The sequence below is a fragment of the Oryzias latipes genome, chromosome 23, assembly GCF_053564925.1.
Source record: "Oryzias latipes strain Hd-rR chromosome 23, Olatipes_Hd-rR_3.1".
Taxonomy (NCBI): Eukaryota; Metazoa; Chordata; class Actinopteri; order Beloniformes; family Adrianichthyidae; genus Oryzias; species Oryzias latipes.
The window spans coordinates 5,172,340-5,196,835 of record NC_136259.1 but is presented as its reverse complement, the minus strand read 5'-3'; the positions used below and the strand labels follow the sequence as shown (position 1 = coordinate 5,196,835).

At 46.0% G+C, this 24,496-nt stretch overlaps 1 protein-coding gene across 3 annotated transcripts; it reads left to right on the top strand.

Moving 5' to 3' along the window:
* The first annotated feature begins 858 nt into the window (after positions 1 to 858).
* Positions 859 to 23,245, top strand: LOC101156054 (protein bicaudal D homolog 1). Of its 3 annotated transcripts, none has more exons than XM_078941704.1 (11): positions 859 to 1,332; positions 6,245 to 6,457; positions 6,630 to 6,782; positions 11,209 to 11,537; positions 11,626 to 11,776; positions 14,100 to 14,600; positions 14,679 to 14,857; positions 15,883 to 16,273; positions 16,351 to 16,545; positions 20,093 to 20,244; positions 21,660 to 23,245. In XM_078941704.1, exons 1-11 carry the CDS (start codon positions 1,114 to 1,116, stop codon positions 22,543 to 22,545), a joined length of 3,369 nt encoding a protein of 1,122 aa, XP_078797830.1. In that variant the 5' UTR covers positions 859 to 1,113; the 3' UTR covers positions 22,546 to 23,245. The 3 variants fall into 3 exon arrangements, with proteins under 3 accessions (XP_078797830.1, XP_023808313.1, XP_078797829.1); XM_023952545.2 differs by having other exon boundaries at positions 1,008 to 1,332; positions 6,627 to 6,782; positions 11,209 to 11,507; XM_078941703.1 differs by having other exon boundaries at positions 1,008 to 1,332; positions 6,627 to 6,782.
* The last annotated feature ends 1,251 nt before the right edge of the window (positions 23,246 to 24,496 follow it).

The window sequence follows — 24,496 nt, the reverse complement described above, 5'->3', positions numbered from 1 at the left end:
TTGGTTTTGCAAAAAGAGTTTGACGTTTTGTGACTGTGGCTTGAAAATTTGGTTTTGTGTTCAGTTTAGAGAAAAGGAGAGCAGCTTTCAAGAAAAGTGACTTAACAATCTAGAAAAACTAATAGAAGAAAAATGAAAATGAATAGAAATATTAGAATAACATGTATTGGGAATGAGCCCTAAAACGTGTTTGTGATGGTGATGGACAGACTGACAGATGAGGTTATACAGGAATCCCCATTGGATTAAGATGTTTGCAGATGATATTGTGATTTTTAGTGCGAGCAGAAAACAGGTGGAGGAGATGCTCAAGAGGTGGAGGTTTGCCCTGGAAAGGAGGGGAATTAAGGTTAGCAGCAGCAAGGTGTGTGTGAATGAGAGGGACCCAAGTGGATGAGTGAGGTTACAGGGAGAAGAGATATAGAAGGTGGAGGATTTAAGTATATCTAGGGTCAACAGTTTAGAGAGTAACGCCATGTTTTGGGGCCCAGAGTCAGCAGCACTGAGGAAAAGTCAGGAGTCAGAGCTGGAGGTAGCAGAGATGAAGATGCTGAGGTTCTCTTTGGGAGTGATGGATAGGATCAACACAGTAATCTATGATTCATGTGCTGGCTGCTTGTGACTTTGCAGAGCAGAAATGCAGTTTCGTTTATTTAGCAACAGTTAAAGTGTTTGTTTTGAGGGTTGTGGGTGTAATTTCGGATTAAAAATGGATTTCATATTATTTATTTTATCCATGGAATCCTCGCAGACCAGAAGATGAGGGATGGAGGGGTTGGGAGACGGCAGTGGGACCTGCAGGGGGCGCACTATTTTCTCTGGCAGTAGCCCGCGAGCCACCACTGCCTTGCTCCGCGGCAGTGGGCACAGATGGCTTCCCGGTGCCGGTGAGTAAGCAGAAAAGCTGTGGGGGGGCCGGACCATGACAGAGTGCACCCGCGGCAGAGGCGCGCGGCCTCTGCGGTGACGGCGCGCGCAGCATCGCTTCATGGTTTTTCGCTGAGATCATCTCATCCTCCGCGGGGCTGCTGCTGTCGGCCGCAGGTGGTGCTCCTCCGCCGGGGCTCGGTGGGGTAGGGGTGAGGCTGCGGGGAGGGGGACTGGGCAGGCGCCATGGCCGCCGGCGGAGCGGGATGCGCGGACGCGGCGGAGCCGTACCGCGCGGAGGTGGAGCGCCTCGCCCGGGAGCTGGCGGAGGTCAGCCGGGAGAAGGTCCGCGCGGCGGAGTGCGGCTTGGCGGTTCTGGAGGAGAACCAGAGCCTGAAGCAGCAGTGCTCGGAGCTGGAGGCCGAGCAGGAGGCGCTAAGGCAGGAGCTGGAGCTGCTGCAGGAGGTGAGTCTCAACTTCATCATCCGGAACGCACGCGCTCTCATCGCGCTGCTTTGGTCTAACAGTATTTGCAGGTGCGCACGCGTAGAGGCTTTCATAAGAAACAAACAATACCTTTTTTCCTCTACATTAGTCCTCTACATTAGATCTGGTGTGAAATTCTTCAGCTCCTGAACCTTCTGCTTCCTCCAGTCTTCATCAGTCAGCCTCCTCATCCTCACTCAGCTGAGCCCTGCTCTCTCCTCCAATGTGGGTGTCTGTTGTGATACCCAGACCAGACAGATGAAGAAGGGGCCCTCTTCATCACCTTTGTGATGGATGATTACAGTGTTCATCACTGCCACCTCCTTCACTCTCATGTTTACGTGGACGGCTCATCTAAAGTCTTCTTCCTGCTTGCACACGTCCTCGCCCTCATCTTCGTCACAGACACGAGTCTCCGTGTTTACGTCCACCTGCAGGTTTCTCTCTTAGACCACCCAGCTTGTTGCTTACCCCCCCCGGGCTCAGCACCATCTTCTCACCAGTTCTCCTTTCCGTCGGTTCTTTAGGCTCTTCAAGCCTGCAGAACACAGCAGGGATGTTCAGCTCCCATCTGACTCTGCCTCACCCCACCCCACCCCACCCTCCTCTTTGGGATGGTTGTACCCACAAAGCTCCATGACAGAACCAGGACAGATGATGAAGATGAGCTGTGCTCCTGCCAGGTTCAGGAGGGGTCACGGGCTGTCGCTTTTTCTAAGAATGAAGGGACTCCCGCTGCTTTGTTCTGTTTTTATTGCGACTGCAGGCTAAGTTGCTGCTTCAGTTCTCAGTTGTCGATTTTTCCGTCTGTCATTTTCCGGCCCGTCTCCTGATGGAAGGGCCGGATGTGGAGGACGGACACTGCTGAAAGGAGAGTTTTCCTGAACGCTAGTGGATTCCTAGGAAAGACGAAGAGAGAGAATCTTCTTTTATAAAAGCCGGTCCGTCAAAAATGTCCTGCTAGAACACCCCCCACCCCCCCACCTGACCCACGCAGGCGCTCTGAGGTTGACCTCAGCGGGAGCATCCGTGGTTTGGTGGGTGGGAACGCTGTGGGACAGGAGGAGGGGATGAAAAATGCAGCATCAGAGGAGCTAAAAACAGAGGCGCCCATGGGAGCGCTCACTTACTCCGCTGTGACGTCACTCAGCCAATGGGACGCCTCGTTGGTTGTTGTCATCAGACACTGACCCCCCCACACACACACACGATGATGCTGGTTTATGATTGAACGTCCGGGTCCAATCACAGCATGTTGCTTTTAAAGAGGATAAATCCAAATTTACTGATGTAAGTCCACTAAAAGTGTTTCATGTGTTTCAAAGTCCCGTTCCGATCATCTTTTGATCTATTTTCAGAGCCTTCCCAGTGGTCTTTTTCTTTCTGTTATGACACTTTTAGGCAAAATCTGAAAACCTGGGTTGTTATAGGGCATAGTTTATGCAGTAGTTCATTAGAATTTCACGTCAGACTTGTTAGCGGAGCCAGCCTGTGTTCATTTCCCATCATGCCCTTGTTTGGACCCTCTCCCACTAGCTTACAGCCCTTCTCAACCCTAACCTAACATTTTCGGTGCAGCAAAACCTGCAAGCAACATCAGAGCTGTCCCGACGTACAGTTTGGATCCAGATTCCAGCTCAGACCAGGAAAACGGAGATTCTATTTGTCTGCAGGGGGATGCATCGGAATGGAGCGGAGGGGGGACCTTGTGTCCTGCCGATTGTAGGCAGGAATTCTGTCCAGGTGTGAAACTGTGGATCTTTAAGACCCACTCTGATAAAAATAGCATTTTTGGTGTTTTAACATGTTCTATCGATTCTCTATTCTGATGATAGAGGACTTTTATTAGAAAAATTCAGCTTAAAATTGTCATTTCTGAGTTTCTTTTCTCAAATGGTTGTGAATCAGGAGTACGTCGAAAACGCGCTGGGGGGCCGGAGTCTCCCTGCTCCGCTCCATTCTGATGCATCCACCTGCAGACAGTTAGATCCATGAACGTCTTTGTTTTCCTTTGGGGGTGTGAGGGACTGTAAGCTAGCTGGAGAGAGTGGAAACAGATGGGTGATGGAAACACGCCAACAGCCCCGCCCTCAACTCAAAGGTGAGTTTCTAATGAACTCCTGCCGCCCTACAGAAACTATGTTCTAGTAAATGACATGGGGTATTTAAAAGAAAATTGGGGTAAAACTGCATGATTAGTATTAAAGCATTCCACTGGGAACGCTTTGAAAATATATATTTTTCAGACTAGGTGAGGTCTTTGTCTGATTTGAATTACATGTCAAATTTGGCTTTAATTACTTGAATTGTATTGAGTTCCTCTCCATCAAACTGTAAAGGAAAGCCTTAAATGGCGGTGATTTAAAAAAAATAGCTCATTTTAATTATAAAGTCAGGGTTGTTCTGTTTTTAAAAAGTTGATGCAACTGCCTGCGAAAATCCAGAATGCTAGGCCATGCTTAGTGACTCTGGACCTGATATATACATCATTCTGCGCAGCCATTCAGAGCCAGAAGCGCTAATGCAATATGATGTCCCTATGTAAAGTTTACATTTCTTTTTGCGAATGTGTTTTCATCCTCACGTTTACTGTGTTGACGGGGAAAGTTGTGTGGGAGCAGAGCGACGGCAGTCAGAGGAGGACCACTCTGTCAGCCCAAGACAGCATCAATTATTAATTCAAGATAGAGAACCTTTATTATCATTGTTTAAGGCACAGGGAAAATGCTGAAGGTACACAGTAAGACGTGGAATGAAGGAGACATGCTGAAGTAACTGTAACCATAGAAATAAAAGATCAGAAGGTAGTGTGCAAATCAACTTATATTATAGTATACAAGTGTGTTAGACCTAGTACACCTGATATTGTGTATGTCCAAAACAATTATCAAAGCCATTCTGTTTTAACTGAGACATCAACTAAGATATATGACACAATTTAACCTAAGATTTAAACCAAGACGGAGCCTAAAACATAAACTAAGATGTATACCAAAGCATCAACTAAACTAAAACATATACTAAAATGTACATTTAAATGTATAGTAGAGCCTAAATTTAGAATGAATACTGAGATGTCAATAACTGATTCAAGATTAAAGCAAACTACAAAATAACTAAGATGCTTCAATGTGAGATGATCTGTAAAATACTACAAAAACTGCAACAACAAAAAACGACAAACAAAGGCTTAAATTACTGTGTAATTTAAAATGCGTAATAAAATATATACCCTTAAGACGTAAATGATAAATTTTGATGAGACATAACCATTGGCTGTGAGTGGAAATTTGACTAAGTGACCCCTCCCCCATGGCGTCCCAAACAGGAAGTACCTGCTGGCTCCAAGGAGCCAAAATCCCATAGACTTCTATGTAGAAATAAACAGCTGTTACTCAGTCATTGTATTAGTCAGGAGAACCATTCTTGATCTGATACCATTTTTTAACATGTTCCTCATAATCCTCCTTTTTTTCCCCAAGATATTTTTTCTTTATGGCTAGTTATTTAGGTTATAAACTGACCAATCAGAAGCCTCAGTAAAAGCATGTGGTGCGCGCTGGCCCCCACCTCCAGTGTTTTATTGACAGACAAGCTTAATCATGATTGGCAACAGTCGTTGACAAAGAAACGTTGACTCAGACCGACTCGGACCAGTCACTGTCACCTGGCTCCAAATGGCGGCGGCGGCTGTAACGCGGAAGGATGCCGACGGACTCGGCTTCATACCACTGGAGGAAAGGCATTTTCTGCGGGTGACAGCCACTCTTTCCATCTCTGCAGTCTATGGACATAGCCTAAGTTCCATGATGGACAGGCGACTTGTCCAAGGTATCCTCTGCCTTCGCCCTACAGTGGCTGGGATAGGCTCCAGCAACCCTGTGTCCCCTCAAAGGGATTAGAAAATGGAGACACGTAACTGAAATTGTAAACCAAGATGAAATCCACTAAACAACGTAAGGATAAATCTAAGACATGGAACTAGAAAAACAGCAGAGACATTAAAGTAAAATAAGATTTAACTTTAACCAAGAACTACACAAAGGCATGAGGGAAATTGCTTAAGGCTAAAATGTTTACTGCTGTTTAAACAAAGACACAAAAACACAAACTACCTAAGGTAAGATGTTAAAGATTACTTGGCACACAACATGAACTAATATATGAATGAAGGTGTGAATCATGTTGTAAACTACAATACGGTGTAAACTATAAAGTAAACTGAGATGTAAACAAAAATGTGAATGGTGATGAAAACATGACAACAGAAACTTCTTCATAAACTACAAGATATACTACAAAGTACACCAAGACGTAAAGAATAACATAAAATAACATGTAAGCTAAACTGTAAAGTAATGCACACATGTTAACTGTTAATTAAACTTAACCTAAAATGTAAACGAGACGTACGCTAAGATAAGACAAAAATTAGGATCTATACTAGGATGTAAACTACAATATGGATGATGATGTACACTAAAAAGTAATTCAAGATGTTATCATTGATGTAATTTAAGGTGTAAATATATAAAATAAGGATGTAAGTAACATGTAAAACTACAAAATCATCTTTTCATCTAAACTGAAACAAACTCTAAAACATTGTGATGTAAATATTTACTGACGCGTGAGATGAGATGTAAACTACGACGGGACGACGTTTTATTAGGTTAAATGAACCTTTAGGTTTCCATGCATTTACCTCAGAGCTGAACTCGCGATGGAGGACTTCCTGAACAGGCTTAAAACATTGAAAAGGCTTTGAAGGGATTATTCCATTCCTCTGGATTTGATGCTTTGTCCACGGAGCTGTAGTTGAGTTTGTATATGCTGCTCTGGGCGAAGAAAAAAAAATCGGACCCCCATCTGTTTTGCCTTCTCTGTTCAGGCATTCGGCCAGGCCTACTCCATCCAGAGGAAAGTGGCTGAGGATGGGGAGACCAACGAGGAGACTCTGCTGCAGGAGTCTGCCACCAAAGAGGCCTTCTACGTGGGACGGCTGCTGGAGCTGCAGTCGGAGCTGAAGCGCAGCCGTGCCGCCGCCTCCAGCAGTCAGGCTGAAAGCGAGCACCTCGGTTCGGTGCTGCAGGAGCTCAGAGAGGTACAGTCCTGCCGCTGGGGAGACGAGGGTTGCTGTTATCTCACATGTCTCAGGTTGAAGTACTGAAACAGGAAGGAGTCCTTGCTACTCTGTGGAAGCAGAGTTTGTGCCGGTGGGGGCGCCAGAACCCCACCCATGTCAGCTCACGTCTCCTGTGCTTCTGTCTCAGCAGAGCAACCAGGTGCTGGAGCTGCAGAGGAGCCGCATGCGTGAGGAAATGAGAGAGTTCAAGCTTCGAGAGTCGCGGCTGCTGCAGGATTACTCTGAGCTGGAGGAGGAGAACATCTCTTTGCAGAAGACGGTGTCGGCGCTGAAACAGAGTCAGGTACCATCATCCCTCACACCGTCACAGTGAGACAAACTTCATCTAAGCTCTAAAATTCCCGCTCTCATCATCTTTTGATCTATTGTCAAAGCGATCCCAGTGTTTTACTCATGAATATGTCTGTGTTTTTCAACACCAGTGTGCCGTGGGAAATTGCCCTCATTAACTGATCTAAAAACATTTTCCATCTCCAGGATATCAGCTCTGTGTTCATCCAAACAGGCCCTGATAAAACACTGAGTAGTTAGGAATATGAAAGATCATAAAATACTTTTTTCTTTGTGTTTATTTGATTCTATTAAAGACACTTTGATAATAATGACGGTACCACGATTCAGCTGCAGCTATAACTGTTTTAGGAAAAGTCCCGCCCCTTAACCTGTCTCCACCAATCATTCTTGAAGGCTTAATCACATGTCATCAGTCTGACCAATCAGAAGTGGTTAAAGTCTCCACTTCCTTGTTCCGATTTAGCTCGTAAAGTCGCTCAGTTTTAACATAAATACCAGCTAAAGCTCGTCTTTAGCGGTGTAGCTTTCCGCGGCATCCGGTATCAGACCGTGGAACAAGTGAACAAAACAATGAAGCTTAGAGTCTGTCTGCGTTCAGCGGCTGTTTGCACTACATCTCCCACGATGCATTGTGTTAAAGTGAAAGCGTCTCAGTTCACAATTAGTCTTCCTTGTTAAACGTCTTGAAACCACATCGAACACACATAAACCAGTTTTTAAATCTTCTAACTTAACTTTTATTACATCTTTTAGAAAAAACAGCTGCAGCTTCCAGCTTTTTCTGCCACAATTATCACAAAAATGCATGTGAGATTGTGGAGGGACTGTAGATCAATACAGACTACGAGTCTCTCCTTTTTTCTTATTTTTTTTTATGCTGGTGTGCCGCGGGATTTTTGTCAAGGTTAAAGTGTGCCGTGCCTCAAAAAAGGTTGAAAAACACTGGTCTAGGACATAGTTTCTGCAGAGCAGCAGTAGAAATTTATCTCTGAGTTGTGGCGCTAAGCAAGCCCGCCCCATTTTCCGTCACCCATCTGTTTACAATCTCTCCCGCTGGCTTACAGCCCCCAACAGTCCCAACCTAACAGCAGCAGTGCAACATCAGAGCTCATCCAGCCGTACAGTTCTGATCCAGATTCCAGCTCAGACCTTCATGGATCTGTTTGTCTGCAAGTGAATCCATCAGAATGGAGCAGAGCTGGGAGCTTGCATTATTTTATCTGCTCCTAATTCACAACAATTTGAATAAAGAAATACCCAGAAATGCCATTTTAAGCTTCATTTTGCCAATGCAGGGCTCTAGACTAAATGTTTGCACTGCTTGCAGCGGTGGGCCTAACTTTTTTTTTTTTCTTAGATGCACCAACACAACCCTTTGGTGCACCCACATTTCCAACCACAAACTCAGCCGTTTTACACGGTCACTTTGCTTCTTTTTTCGCTGTCAATTTTGGCAGTAGTGACTTAAAGATAATTAATTTACAAACTGGTAAACATTATTATTTAGTGATAAATTAAAGGAAAAAGGTATGTATGTAAACATCTGAGAATGAATGAGATCAAAAGAAAGTTAATTAAAGTTGAAAGTGCCAAAGAGGTTGCAAACGGAACATTTTATGACTGTCTTCCATTCCATCGGATGGTCATCTCCTGTAGGTTGGCCTTCTTGGTCTTTGACCCCGACTAAACCAGTTTGCCTCCCTCTCTGCAGCATTTTCCAGAATTGGCCCTTCCATACAGATTCCAATCTGATTCTAATCCACTGTGTCTGAATGACGGAAGGATGCCGTCTAGAGCAGGGCTGTCCAAACTTTTTTTGGTGAGGTGAAAATGGGTGAGGGGCCAGACCCTTATAATAAATTATAATAACAAATGAATAATTTAACAAAACATATTTTTCGGAAATGGGATATTTTTCATTTCTTCACATAGAAAAAAATCGAACATTTTAGCCCGAATTAATGGTAATTCTGGAATTTTTGAAGAAGAATTAAACTGGAAAACGTTTGTCAAATTTAAATCTGGGTTCGTATGAAAAGTTTCCTATTATTCACGATTAAATGCTCCCGGTAAACTTCTAGATTTGAATCACATCAACAGCAAAATTACACAAATAGTTATCTTATTCAGAAGTACTAACCTCTGTGGTTTTGATCAGAGAAACAAATAAATCTGTTCTTCTAGTTTGGTTCTTCAGGCTCTGATGGTCAAATAGCCACATGTTAAAAATGGCCCCTTGTAGCCAATCACAATCAAGCAACAACAGTTTTTGCAAAATGCTGAGGGCCACATATAATTGATTTTATGACAGGGGCCTGCGGGCCGGTGGAAGTGTGTGCCTCACTTGTCCCATCGACCACACTTTGGACATGCCTGCTCTAGACTCTGATTTGATTCTCTTCTGCTCATAAAGGTCCTGTCTCAAAAACTGCAGGTGACACAGGTAGGACCAGCATAATGCACACAAGGTGCAGGATGTTCTAGAGAAAAACAGTAAAAATGCCTCAAGAACATCTGTTTCATGACTGGGTCTTTAAGATTCAAGTTGGTGAACATAGTTTCACTTTTGAACAGAATTCCGGGTCTGCAGGAAACCTGCGGCCGCAGGTTTCCTGCAGAAGATTGCTCTTCAGGAGAGTTTACTCATGGGAGTCAGTGCATCAATGCAAGCCTGGACAACCTGGAGCTCCCAGGCCTTAAGGCTGGTCCAAAAGGCTCCACTGAGAAGTACTCAGAAAAACAGTTTTCATCTTCATTTTCTCTCTATATGTCCTCCATCATCAGAAACATGTTGAAAACACCATTTTCATTGGATTGGGTCTGTGGTCCAACAGCAGCTCCAGCATCAGTGTTTTGCTGCATTTTGGACTGCAGTTCAAGGATCAGTTCATTCAGAGTCTGATAGGGGTCAGAAGACGCTACCACTGTGACCGTCTCAACAACACACCTACAAAAAAGAGCAACAAAGAAAGAGAAGCAGATGGCCCTACCCGCCAATTTGAACTGCACCTTAAACATTTAGGGCCCCTTGGTGGGGAGGGTGTTTGGACATCACTGTGAGTAAACAGGAGATGTCCTCTCAGGACCCTAGCCGCCAATTTTGAGTGCACCCCTTTAGTACACTCACCCTTTACCCCTCAAAAATATACTTTCCAACACACATGCACGCACGCACACACACATGCTTACAAACACACACACATTGTACAAGGAAGGTGGGACCTCGGACCATCTGTCCCCTACCGCATCCCTGGTAGGGGGTACCAGGCATATGGCAACGGTGGCCGTGTTCCTTGGGTGCGAGGCCCTCTCTCCACGTGGGGAGAGGGATCCCTGTGCTCTTTAGCAAGACTGGGGGCTGGGGTTCACATCACATCTGAGCCTGGGGGTGTCCGGGTTTCTGTGGTGTGGGTTCTGGTCCATGCTCTTGAGCGCTGACCTTCTCCAAATTCCATCTATGGGTGAGCCTGGTCGGGCTGTGGTACAACTCTCCTTGTGGACCCTCACTGCTCTAGGGCATCTTCTTCCTGGGCAGGGGTGGCCGGCCCCTGCCTTGCCCTCACCTGGATTGATCGTGGACTGGGTGGGCAGTTGTCTGGAGCGTAGGGCGGGTCTTCCTTGGGGGACCTGGCCTGTGCCCGGGGTCGGAGTGGGGGGATGCCCAGAACTCTTGGGTGGCGGTGGGGTGCTTGTCTGGGGCTGGGGGTGCTCTCCTGAGATGGGGCCCTGCGTTTGGCCCTACCGGCGCGGAGAGGGGCTGCTCTCCTGGTTGGGCTGGGGCTTGCACTCTCTGTCCCCCCGTTCCTCCCCGTTCTCTGGCTATGGGGTCGCCGTGGCGGTACTGCTGGCCCTGGCTGGCTGCGGGCAGTCGTTTTTTATCTGCTGCCGTGCGGGTGTTTCGGGGGGACATAAAGGACATAAAGACCCACTTGAGGACAGGTGCTACGTCACCTTTGTGCAAATAGTTTGCATGACTAAATGAAATATTTCACATGTTGGTTGGGATGCAGAAGTATGTGTGTGGGAACATCAGTTGTGTTGTGATGTGAACACGTTGATATGTTTTGTATGTGGGCTTTCTTGGAACCCACAGGTATGTTTTTGGCATTTGGGTGTGTGTGTGAACTGGCCCCGCCCCCTTTTTGGATTTATTTTACTTAGAAACCTGACTGTAATGATTGTAAACTTCCAGCACTTCAACCTCCTGTGTATCAAATGTTTTAGAACCCCTATTGTAACAGTAACATCTGTCTGCTCAGCTGTTGGACAAGTTAAAAAAAAAAAAAACAAGAAAGGAAGTGAGTAAACACAGATCATGACTCTTATGTTTTTTAACAAAATGACAATTACAAATGTTCCAACAGGACAAAACAAACCTATCAGGATGTGTGCCTGAAGGGATTGATTATGTCCAGGTGGAGTACGAAGGCCTGAAGCATGAGATCAAGGTCCTGGAGGAAGAGGCGGAGCTCCTGAACAGCCAGCTGCAGGAGGCGCTGCGCCTCAAAGACATCTCCGATTCTCAGCTGGAGGAGGCGCTGGAGTCCCTGAAGGTGGAGCGAGAGCAGAAGAAGCACCTCCGCAAAGAACTGCTACACCACCTGAGCATTTGCGATGTGGCCTACACCGGCAGCGCACACCTGGTCTTCACCTCCGCGCCCCCCAGCGGCAGCGCCACCCCGACCGCTCTGCTCTCCCCAGAGGAGCCCACGAGGTGGAGATTTTTCACACAAAGCCCAAACAGGCAACCGAACACGGCGTCACATAGAGTTTCACTTTTAGATGAGACAGAACCAGAAAACATCTGAACGGTTTCTGCTGTCCTGCTTCAGGTGTAATGGCCTCCTCCAAGGAGGAGGAGCTGCAGCTTCTGTGCACAGGGCCAACAGAGAGATCCGGAAAGCTGAGGGGGCCGCGGGGGTGGACCTCTTCAGCGAGATGAACTCAACAGAGATTCAGAAGCTCAAGCAGCAGTTGATGACGGTGAGTGTGGGCCCTGAAAAACAAAGAAACTCTTCCGTCGGAAGGTCAGGACCAGAACAGCAAACGCACAAGCTGCGTCACTCTGAGACAACCAGCAGGGGGCGCAGTCCAGTGCGTTTGTGTGCGTGTCAAAAGTTCAGCTTCTGACTTAAAACATGACAGAACATGCAGAACCTTCCTACTGGAATGGTTTTGGCAAAGACCAACCCTGGCCGGTGATGGAAACGAGACTGTTTTTTGGTAGGGATGTCCCGATCCGATCACATGATTGGAAATGGGGCCAGATCAGGTGCTATGTGACTGATGTTGTCTCCCGATCAGTACTTTATTCTTTTGATGACCAGGGCTTTATATTTCAAATGTTTTGTTCCAGACAAACACTCTACTAGAAGTCTGCACATCATCATCGGATCATGACATTTCATTTGAGTCGCTAGTTTGAACAGGAGGGGCACAAAGATTCCGACATCTGGGTTCAAAAACCTTCAAAAAAAAGTTAGAAACTGATAGCAAGTGTCTCTATTGGGTTGCTTTAATGCCAACCATGACCTACAAAGGCCTTTAAACGGAAAAAATGTCAGGCTTTTGTTTCTTTTGAACGAGAACGGCGCTCTCCTTCCTGCTGCCGACAGACAGACTGAGACGTGATGTGGGAGAAGAGGATTTAACCCCTTAAGACCTTTTTTAAATTCTCTTCTCAGGGCTCCAGTTAAGCAGAATGAACTACTGTGGTAAGAAAACCCCAAAATGCGATGTCCACGCTTGTGGTTAAAACAAAATAAAATTAATAAATGGTTACATAAAAATGAGCTAGTCATGAATACTTATCAATATATTTACGCTACAACAACTATTTGGAGATATGAGTCACATCTGAAGATCCTAACACATGACTGATCATCACCTATTATTAATACAATTACTGTACTTGATCGTTGAAACCATTTCACAGAAGTGCTCTGTTAAATGATAAAAGAAGGTCAATAAAATAGAAATAGGAAAAAAACAAAAGAGGATCAGGACTCTGTATCTGCAGAAACTCAAAATCTGTGCGCATGTCCTGAACCCTGGCAATGAAAAAGGAGGTATCGTTTTCCTCTCTTAAACCTTTATTGCCTTAAAATGCAATTAACGTAACAAACTGGAACATGTCTTGAGGTTGGGCTCAACGTACAAAAGAGAGAGACAAAAAAAAAAGAAAGAAGACAAAAACCCGGGGCAATGTAACAGTAAATATTCAGGGATTCAACAAAAATCTGTTCAAAAGAGCAAACCCTCTTTTTGTCAATTTTCAGCTATAGTTGGGCTTTCAAATACTCCATCAAATAATCTTTGTGTCCATTGAGCTTTCGTTGGTAGGCGGGGCTTAAACCAGTTAAGGGTGATGATCTTTCTGAACAGTCTTTTTAGAGAGAGCTTTTAGTTTTGCTACCAGCTTCATGCTTAGAGCAAACAGACAGGGAGATAACGTCCCAAAGGGAGAATATCAGTGCAACGGTTCTTTACTCTGACCCCAAATTTAGGCTTTTTGTAAAACATTTTAATCCATTCGACGAAGACATCTTTAAAACCCAACTGGCTAAGCAATTCTTTCAGAAATAACAAGTCTATCCGGCCAAATGCCTCTTTGGTATCTAAGCTAAACATCACTGGGACTGTCAAATGCTCGTCGGTTGGCAGTGAAGCCTGTTTGGTGTAGTTTAATCGGGGTTTTGATACATCTCTGGACTTTATTTAGCTATGATCAAACTTTCATATTTACACATAAGAGACTTATTGGACGATACAAAGTGGACATCCTCTTTCTCTTTCAGCATCACTCTAATCGCTGCTTCCAACCCCACATTCATTTATTTTTAAAGCATAGTTATATACTTTATTTAACATAGTTTGGAAAAGCCTTATAGTATCCTCCTGTCAATTTTTTTGTACAATTTTTTAATTTAGGAACAAGCTTTTTAATGTCTTCCTCCATTATAGGGTTTACCGTCTGTCTTCACCTGACTTCATGTGGCCATTTAACCGATTTCAGGAATGCCTCAATCTTTTCCTTTTTGTCTGGTAGGCTCATATTGTTTTTAATAACAGCTGGCAATCACTTAAGTGATGCAAGGTTTCTGTTTTTTTTTTCAATTTGGTGTAACAACTACTTGAACAAAATCAGAAAAAGCGGCTGTCTGGACTGCTGATGCACACCGTGTTTCCATAAATCCACATTCTTGTTCCAAAAACAAACTGGAGACGGCCTTTTCTCAAAGAGTTTGACTCCCCGCTCCGTTAATCTTGTTGACTGTCTCCTATCTTCCAATGCTGCCATCCTCAGGTTGAACGGGAGAAAGCAGCACTGCTGAACAGCCTTCAGGAGTCCCAGACTCAGCTCCAGCACACACAGGGGGCTCTGACCGAGCAGCACCAGAAGGCCTGCCGCCTACGCCAGAGAGTCCTGGCTCTGTGCCGGCGTTCCCGGACCGACCCAGAAGCTGAGAGCTGCAGCAGCTCCAAGCCGAGCCTGGACGAAGAGCAGGGCAAAGACGAGGGCGAGGCAGAGGAAGAGGAGGAGGCTGAGGAGGAAGACAGCGAGGTGCTGAGCAAAAGCCAAATATTTTCATACCAAACCCCTGGTTTGGAAATTCTACAGGTCAAATACCGTGTGGCTGTGACCGAGGTGGTGCAGCTCAAAGCGGAGCTGAAAGGCCTGCGTGAAAAGCTGGCAGTGTGTGAGGGGGGGGGCGCAGAGGAGAAGCCCCACCCGAGCAACCAGATCCAGAGGCTGCAGAGGCAGGTTCTGTTTCTGGAGAAGAGCTGCCGGGACGGACAGGAGAAGGTAACGCCGCCCTTCCCGTGTGTCTTCTATCACACCAAAAAAGATTTCAGGTGACACCCCCACCGTCTCTCCTGTCAGAGCTCGGCTCTGGAGCTGGAACTCCAGGCCGCTCAGTCAGCAGCCAGTGAAGGCCGGGCGGCCCTGAACGCAGCCCAGGAGGAGCTGGTGACTCTGAGCGAGGAGCTGGCCCAGCTCTACCACCATGTTTGCCTCTGCAACAACGAGACGCCCCACCGGGTCATGCTGGACTACTACAGGTGGGGCTGAGCTCCGTGTGGACGGATGTTCAGCTGTGGGGGATGAGTCTGCTCTCTTCGGTGCGCAGAACGCTCCGTTTTTCTCCACCATGATGGTCAGAAAAACTCAAAGTTACTAGAGAAGTTGTTAGAGAAAGTGGTTTGAGGTGTGGGGGCGTGGCCTTGCTCCAAACTATTTAAACAATGGGCTGTAAGCAAATGTCACTGGTAGCATGGAGTTGATAGCAGAACGATTTTCCTTTTCTTGAGGTACCTTGTTGATCACCTTCTGGCATATCCCTTGAGGGGTCCCCATCAGCTTTCCCTGATTTACACAGGTGGTTTGGCAGAGATTTTTTACGCCGGATGCCCTTCCTGACACAACCCTGTATTTTATCCAGGCTGGGGCCTGGTACAGGGGGGGACCCCCTTGTGGAAAGTGATTTTTTCCCCCCGACATTTCTAGAATTTCGATAAAATTTTGCGTATACGTTTAACCCTTGTGCTATCTCGTGGGGTCCAGATGACCCCACCCTTACATTGACGTGTTCTCCCTACCATGACAAAGGTGGATAAAGGTGGAGATTACAAATCATTGAAGAAAAAGGTTCAACGCACTGTCTAGTGGGGTCATCTAGACCCCACAAGGGGTAATGGAAGCAAACAGCCACTGTCATGGTCACTGAGGTCAGACAGGGATGGACATGGTCAGCAACAACACTCAGGTAGGCGTTGGAACCGTGCTCAATCGGTACTAAGAGGCACAAAGTGTGCCGAGAAAAATAGCCCCCACACCGTGACGTTGTCTGGTCTGAGAAGTCTGGATTTCTGCTGTGACATTCGGATGGTAGGGTCAGAATGTTGTTGGCGTCATCAACATGAAAGCATTCTGCCTCGTATCAATGGTTCACGCTGGTGTACGTTATTACATTAAACATTATTTATATGTTATTTAATAAAATAGTATATTATTAAGAATATTTATATTTATAAATTATTGTCGTTGTTACTGTTGTGCTCTTGTTGCCCCCCTCCTTGTCTTGCAGGCAGGGACGGGGTCTCCGCAGCATCAGTGCCAGCCTCAAAGCCGTGTCGTCAGACAGCAGCAAAGTTCTCCTCACGCCTCGCCTCTCCAGGCGGCTGGTTGCTGCCGCCTCCACGACCTCCTCCCCTGGGGGGTCGAGGAGCCCCTCCGCGTCTCCGTCCAAAGAGCCGCTGTCGGGAGAGGGTGAAGGGGAGGACAAGGATGGGTGCAGGGAGGGTCTTCAGGCTCCGTTTGAGCAGACCCTGCCCCCCTGCACTCCCCCCACCCGATCACCCAGCATCAGTGCCTCCTCATCCTCCTCGTCTTCATCGTCACCCGCCCTGGAGCCGCATGGCGAGCTGCGACGGGAGCCCATGAACATCTACAACCTGAACGCCATCGTTCGAGACCAGGTAGAAGGCAGAACTAAGGGGGCGGGGCCTGTGGAAACTGGTCCATCTTGTCCTGAGCTCCTCCTCTGATATTCCAGGTCAAGCACCTGCAGCGGGCAGTGGACCGCTCCTTACAGCTCTCCAGGCAGAGAGCCGCCGCTCGGGAGCTGGCACCTCTGCTGGAAAAGGACAAGGAGAGCTGCATGGAGGAGATCCTGAAGCTCAAGTCCTTACTGAGCACCAAGCGGGAGCAGATCGCTACTCTGAGGCTGGTGCTGAAGGCCAACAAGCAGGTGAGTGGGGATGCATTCATCCGTGTGTGCGATGCGCACAGGCAGCAGGGCAGATGGGAAAGATTTTGATGTGATGATGTGGGTCAACGGGACCGGGAAGACCATGTGAAGCAAACAGCTTCAGTGGTCTGAACAGAGACGGATCTGCTCTCTTTGCTTCACTGAGTTGCTGATGATTGTCACACACATTCATGCAGGTTCCTGAGGGAAGGGCCCATTGAAGTGATGATTAAGGGTTCGCTCTATTAGCAAAAAGTAGTCTAAGTGTTTATTTAGTCTATACTAAAAGTGAGGCAGTATACTTAAAGCTTACGTTCTATATACTATCTATACAGACATATTGTAGACCTTAGAATGTTTTAATTTAGTCTCAGGAAGTATTCAGTTATACTTCCTACACTAAACATATATGGCTTATAGGAAAGGTCTGCAACCTGTGGCTCTTTGATCCCTGCTTCGTGCCTTCTTGGCTTTAAAGAAAAACACTGATAATTGGAATAGATAATCGATTGTTTATCTAAGTTTTTATCTTTGGTAAGATTGTAAAAGGTTTATTCTAATGAAAGAGTAGTTTATTATCAGAATAAACAAAAAGCACATATTATGATCTATGATCATTGACGGAAATTGTGCAGATAAGATGGAAACACGACCATTTCGGAAAAAAACTGGCATGTATGGAAAAAGGTTTTTTGTGCTTGGAGGAGGTGGTTTTTGAGGCGTATCCAGATTGACATATTTCACAAAACCGCAATGGAAACACTTTTAAAAAAATGAAATGAATCACGTGACCAACAACCGGATGGCAACGTGCTTCTTGGTAGAACCGGCTGCCGTGGGCAATGCACAGCGGGCGCCACCAGAGGTCCCAAAGCGCCAGACAGTTCATCAAAGGGTGGGCGTGTCATGTGGAATTGTCGGATCTACAGCTCCTCTGGAAAATCACCATCCACCATTTCACAAAATGGCTTCATCCTTAGCCCCTCCCACTTGTAAGGAGCTCGACGCTCCATTACCTGAAACGTCTCCTTTGATAGATGATGATGAGCGCGAGAGCCGTGGCAGAAATGTGAATGGATCTGCTGTCAATCAAAGTATTGTACACATCCGTTACTGTGTTTTTGAATGAATTATCGCGTGAGCTGGTTGGTGTTTATTTGCAGAATTAGGATTTAATGGAAACAGTGTAACTGGGAAATTGTTTTTTTTTTAACATTTCTAGAATTTAGATAAAGTTAGCATAAGTGTGATGGAAACACACACAACTAATGTAGCGTTGCTGTTAAGAATGTAAAATGTATTGTTGTATTTGAATGTTTGGATTTTCCTTTTTTATTAGATTCTACATCAATGTTGTCATGTTTGCATTTAATAATAATAATGATATAATGATAAACTTTATTTGTATAGCACCTTTCGAGACCTCAAATGACCTCAGGGACCTGCTGGGAGTGTCCGGCTGCAAATGGTCTTTAATGTAGTCCGGTGCTTGGCTATTATAATAAATTAACTAAATACATTTAATAGTCAAGGGGGGAAAAAAGGATAACGTCACACCAAAGTCATAATGAAGGAAAATGTCATGTTTGACTTTCTTTCTTATTTTTATTTCAAGTCAATCTGCTACAGCTTCCACCATCACAGGGTGGAAGCTGTAGCAGCTGTATCAATATTTTCTATTGATTTAAAGTCTTTAAGTTTATAAGTTTAAATCACATTATCACACCAAATCATAGTTAGTATGTTTTGTTTTTATTGTTTTTTTAATTCATATATTTAATTCATATATATATATATATATATATATATATATATATATATATATATATATATATATATATAGAATCTATATACCGTAATTTCCGGACTACAAGCCGCTACTTTTTTCCTGCGCTTACAGCCCTACGGCTTATTCAGTGACGCGGCTAATTTCTGGATTTAATTTATGGATTTAATTGGCGGCCGCCAGGCACGTACCGTCGAACTCGGTGAATAGTTTGAATTCTTTATCTAACTCCAAGCACAAGGCATTTATATTCAACACACATCTAAGCAGCCAAACAGCATGAACTTGACTTCAGGTCTTAGACACTTCAGTCATGGTTCAACAAAACGAAACACGCATGCCCGGCCGCATCCCAGAATCCTTTGGGGCCATTAGACCCAACGTGCACGTGATCGCCGCTACAATATGATGAAGCTTTCAAGTTAAAAGCAATCGTTAAAAGCAGCGTAAAAAAGTCCACCGTCACCAACGGGTTTGGAAAAGCCGGTTTGCTGCGTGACGGAGAGAACAGCGCATGGAGGTAATTTACACTCCATTTACGGTTTCTAAGGAAACCGTAAAAGCGGAATTTTGCTTTGAAAAACTCACAGCCTCCGTGTGAGCTGGAGACATCTTCTCCTGCTGATTGAGCTGCGGGGCCGATGGCAGTCTGATGGCTCCCACACGTAACAACGCACCCGCCCCTCATACACAAAACGTACAGTTTTAAGTCCGATTGCTTTGCACAGAAACGATTTGCTCCATCCACCGGTGCAATGGGGACGAAGTGCTCCTCCTTGAAGCCGCCCTGGCCAGAGGTGTCGGAGTAGATAGGAAGGGGAGACAAGGAGCGCGCGGGGCGGGAGCGGAGCGCAGAGGCGTCGGCGGAGTGCAGAGGCTTCTGAATTCTGACGCACGCGCCGCACTGAGGCGCGCGCTTTTCAGTTGCCGCTGCTGTATTTTACCGGTGTGTTTTTTAACCAGCCCTGTTACTCCCATAACGCTGCCGCGACACAAGCGGAAGGAGAGCTTTACCCGTTCACCCCTCCATCCACTGCTGCTCATTCTTAAACACGTACAACAGTGTGGCGAGCCGGGCATTGGCCCCGCCTTTAGCCCCTAAGACTCATGGGAAATGTGGAATCGCGGATGTAAATTTCCTCATCATAACTGAGGGATGTAATGTTGATTATATGGTTACTGTTTGTAATTTTATGTATGATACCTAGATTGTCAATAAGTAAAAAAAAAATGAAATAAAAACACCATAACTGAGGAACTTGTGAACAGAATAGAGGTCCATGCTGTTTGACAGATGTCGATACACTCAAATACATGAGCCTGAGGCAAAGCTGGCACCACCCACAATGTGTTAATGAACTGCAATCACTCTGGGATGCTGGCCGTGATCTGTCAGAATGACGATATCGCCTAACACATGCGCGGCTTGTACTCTGACGCGGCTTGTGTATGTAGAAAACTAATTAAACACGTGAAAATGGGTGGGGGCGGCTTGTAATCGGGTGCGCTTTGTAGTCCGGAATTTACGGTATATATATATATGAATATATGAATATTACCCATTTCCAACAGCCTCTTCCATTGCTTTGTTCAACTTTGTCTAACTGTCTGAGTCCTGGATCAGTTTAACTAACCTTTAAATGGAGGTTCAGTACTGCCTTCTGATCGAGCCTGTTTCTCACTGCCTCCGGTTTGGACGTTTTTCAAATGTTATTATTCCTAATAATTTCACGTGTAATTCTTGTGGACGTGTTCTCCCAGACAGCAGAGGTGGCTCTGGCTAACCTGAAGAGTAAGTATGAGGCAGAGAAGTCCATGGTGACCAACACGATGACTAAGCTGAGGAACGAGCTGAAGGCCCTGAGGGAGGACGCCGCCACCTTCTCGTCTCTGCGAGCCATGTTTGCCACCAGGTGAAGACCACTACATTTACCTGTTTATAGTGTTTGTTGTTGCTGTCAGGTAAACAGGAATGTTTTCAACAACTTTGGGCTGACACAGCACCAAATCCCATCAGATGATGTTTGCAGTGTCTAGCTACTTAGAACTGAAAGTAAAGATAATTGGTTTTTACCAGAGTTCTCCCCCTCATGGCACTCTTCTGATCTTTTAAACATCTTTCAAAGTTTCACTTTTGGTTCCTTTCATCTGATCGAGGTTCCTCCTCAGACGGAGCTGCTCGGTCTACAGTCGGGCTCACGCCAAATAATCTGTACCGATCCGTTCCAGATCCCCATAGTTCTCCCACTCCAGCCTCTCACTGCCTGTAATGATCGGGCTCTGAGTGCAGATGTTTCACCTCCATCCAGCAGGTGGCAGTATGCCCCTTATTTCCTTAGTTACATTTTTCTGAAACCAGCTCTGCTTCATGTCAGACGTTTGCTTCTGTAAAGTCCATTAAGTAGGGGATAAAGGCCGACAAAGTGTTTATATCAGAAATTAACGCACGCCAGGAAAACCTGAACCATCTGACCCTAACCCTAACCCGCTTATACCATGGTCACTTACAAAATAAATAAATATTAAACCAATTATTAGGGCTTTAGTCTTGTTATTTTTTATATTTAAGTTGTTTTTCACAAGAACTGGACCATTTGATACGTATTGCGACGTGTTGTCATGGTAACGGCTGTAGAGTGCATCAACCTCACTCTGCAGCAGTGGAGGGAAGTGGTTCATACACGTAACGTCATGTTTAGAAATAAAAAGCATCGTTTCAGAGGGAAGGTTCACTTCTTAGTGCTTTTTTTGTCCAAATGATGAAGTAAAAATTGGTTTCAAAGAAACAAAGTCCAGAGTCTAAATTGTTTAAATTCTCCGGGGTTTCACCTCCTCATCTGCTGCATCCTAGTCTTTAAAATGATCAAATTCACCAAGGAAACCATAAAATCCCTCCTGTCTTCTCTATTCTCATGTTGATGGGATAAACGGTGGAATAACGCCAGTCCACCGATGTTCATGTTTGTGTTGTTCTGGTTACAAACTGCCGTTTACAACAACACAATAATATTAAACATTCGGGCTATGTGACCTGGTCTTCTTTTTTCGTTGTTCATTATTGCTTCTTAATGAACACTCTGCAGCCAATCAGAATCGAGTATTCCCCCAGACCATGGTATAAGCTAAGGTGTTACATAACTAACATCTCAGAAGGCGTGTTCAGGGCCTCAGTCCACTGAACCAAAGTCCATGTCTGCAAGCCGACCTCACCACGGTTCATCTAAACCGTGTTCTAGGATGGAGCGGCACAACCAAAGGAGATGAACCAACCGGACTCCTTCTCACTGGTGTAACCGTGGTAACTGTGTTACCTGTGCTGTCCGTGCAGGTGTGACGAGTACATGACACAGCTGGATGAGATGCAGCGGCAGCTCGCTGCGGCTGAGGATGAGAAGAAGACTCTGAACTCGCTCCTGCGCATGGCCATCCAGCAGAAACTGGCCCTGACGCAGCGCCTGGAGGATCTGGCCTTTGACCAGGAGCAGTCCCATCGGACCCGCGGGAGCAGAGGGACTCGTGGAAAGACAAGCACCCCCAAAGCCAGTCCTTCGACTTGTGCCTCAGCGTCTCAATGTTCTGTCACAGTTTCTGGACACATCCCCAGTCTCACCTCAGCTGTTTTTCACGATACTTCTGCCCCCCTAGAACCCCCTGGTCCAGCCGTCACCTCCTCCACACTCCACACAACCCCATCCAGTCCATGTTCTTCATTAGTGTCCTCCCCATCTGGCCCTCCGGCGTTGGGGAGCCCTCAGCCCTCCTTTCCTACCACACAGAGTCCACCTTTGACCCCGTTGAGGTTGGCTTGCCCCCAATGGACAACAGGGGGGCAGACATTTCTAATCGACTCCAACAGCTTCAATGTCAGCGTTTCCCACTCCATCTCATCCACCCCTCCATCTAGGTCCACATCGCTAGGCTCTGCCCCCACCTTCTCCTATCGGCCCCCTGTTCTGGGGGTCAGGCGGTCCACTTGGAGCCCTGTCCCCCGGACTCGGCCCCTGCCTGGCCTGACGCGCTCCTACTCTCCTTCCTCCTCCTCCTACTCATCCTCTCACTTCCCGTCCCACACACACGGATACCACGGCCCCTCCCCCTCCTTCACCTCCTCTAACCCTTATCTATCCTCAGGTAACCCCCCCCCATTTAGCCACTCTAGCCGCTACACCCCCCTCTACCCCCGATACCACAGTTCGTACCGGCCCCGTGAATGACCCTGAATGTTGGACCCCGGCAGCTAGCCCTCTCTTTGTGTCACTGAAGAGGGGGAGGCTCCCAGAGGGTGGGGGGGGGGGGGGGGTTCAGTGGTTTCCCGCTGGTCCGGTCCCGTTCTAACCTGTGCCTACGCCTTGGCCGATGGATCGTGAATGTTCAATGACTTAGCTCAGGGATTCGACACGAGGAGCACAAGCGGCCTGCCTTCCCTGTCCACAGAGGGGCGCTGACACAGAACAGTTTTTAGCTTTTAGGTTCTTCAGGTTCACACCACGCATGCATGAAAACACACAGACACATTTCCGGAGGGGGGGGGTGGGGTGGGTGAGTAAGGGGCATGAATGAGAACAGCAACGTTTTAACATCCATCGTTGTCAAACAAACGCTCACAGCCTCTTCTGGGCTTAATGTCATAGGGGGAGGTCCCAATTCCACCTGGCCCCAGCCCTGCAATATCTCAAAGGTCCTTTTGGACTTATGGGGGTGTCCTGATACTCTCAGCTCTCTGTTTGAAGGGATCATGCCAAATACTGCTTTCCTGAAACACAGGAAAAGGAAAAACTTTGAAGAAGATGAAACAGTCTGGCTGTCTGCCTACTCCCTAACATACTAAACAGTTTGGGAGTATTTAGTGCCCTGGATTTTAAAAGCAGTTTGTGTTATAGGGGACTGGTGGGTGTGTGTAGGACCCAAAACACAGGAGACCAGGCAATAAAACATTTAATAAATAAACTTAAACATGACAAAAAACCCGGAGAACCAAAAAGGTAAAGGCAAAGCAGAACAGATGACCTGACAAGGTGAAACTGAAAAGCAGACACTTTAATAGACTGAGAGTAACTGACAGAGATGAAAACAGCTGTGGACGATTCACATCAACCAGGAGTGACCGATAGAGGAACAACTCAAAACACCACAAAAACCAACAACACAACCCAAAAACCAAAGAAAAGCACAGAATCCGTACAATGCTCACTGCTGCTTTCTTTATTAACGCCAACTGTGACGTCAAACATTTCCCGAAATAAAACATATTAACCCTTGTGCTATTTTAGATGACCCCACCCTTACATGGACGTGTTCTTCCTACAATGACAAAGGTGGATAAAGGTGGAAAGATTTCCTGTAATCCATGGACACCAGTGAAGATCACAAATCATTGAAGAAAAAAGGTTCAGCGCACTGTCTAGTGGGTCTAGATGACCCAACTCCCAACGTTAAAGTGCCTAGGATAGAACAAGGGTTACACATGAACATTTTACAAAATCTATTTATGAATCCACTGTGTTTTAATTATTTATATAAAATAATCAAAATACATTTTTTGCACAAGAAATTTCGCAGTGCATTGTGGTCTATATTTGGCAGTTTGGTGAGCATTGGTGCACACTTTTGTAGAGACTTCTGGGAAAATTCTAAGGCAATGTAATATGGAGTTAATGTTATTAATGTCTTGTAGACAGAAAGGAATCCAGGAGAAGAAAAGGACTCGAATCCAGATGTTTGGAGAACCAAAATATTTAATAACAAAAACTCACCACAAGTTGTAACAGTTGTAGATTCATAGAGAGCATCAGGTAGTGAAAGAACAGGAAGGACTTCAGACACAACCTGAGACACAAACAAAACAACAGGAGATGACAGAAGGCCTTAGTCACATCCACCTGTCCAGGTGCTGCAGGTTTTTGGGTTGTTCGGGCCTGTAGAGGTCTGCATCTAAAGAGGAGCACAGGCGGTTCCCCCAAGGCTCGTACGGCCACCTAAAGGGACCTCATGAAAATGGAACGGACCATTGTGTGCCGATCATCAGCTGATCATAACTTTCCTTCCCCTCGGCTTCATCAGGCTCATGTGGCAAGAGTATCATGAAGTATTAATAAGGTTAATGGGAGTCACACGCACTAATGACGTACGGGTGACGCTGCTGTGCGATGACCTCACGCCACACTA

Bases quoted from the DNA above. Each gene is read 5' to 3' on its own strand.
- LOC101156054 (XM_078941703.1), top strand. From the start codon at position 1,114: ATGGCCGCCGGCGGAGCGGGATGCGCGGACGCGGCGGAGCCGTACCGC. The intron at 11,538-11,625 runs GCAACCGAACAC...GTCCTGCTTCAG, and splicing joins TTCACACAAAGCCCAAACAG to GTGTAATGGCCTCCTCCAAG. The intron at 20,245-21,659 runs GTGAAGACCACT...CTGTCCGTGCAG, and splicing joins CGAGCCATGTTTGCCACCAG to GTGTGACGAGTACATGACAC.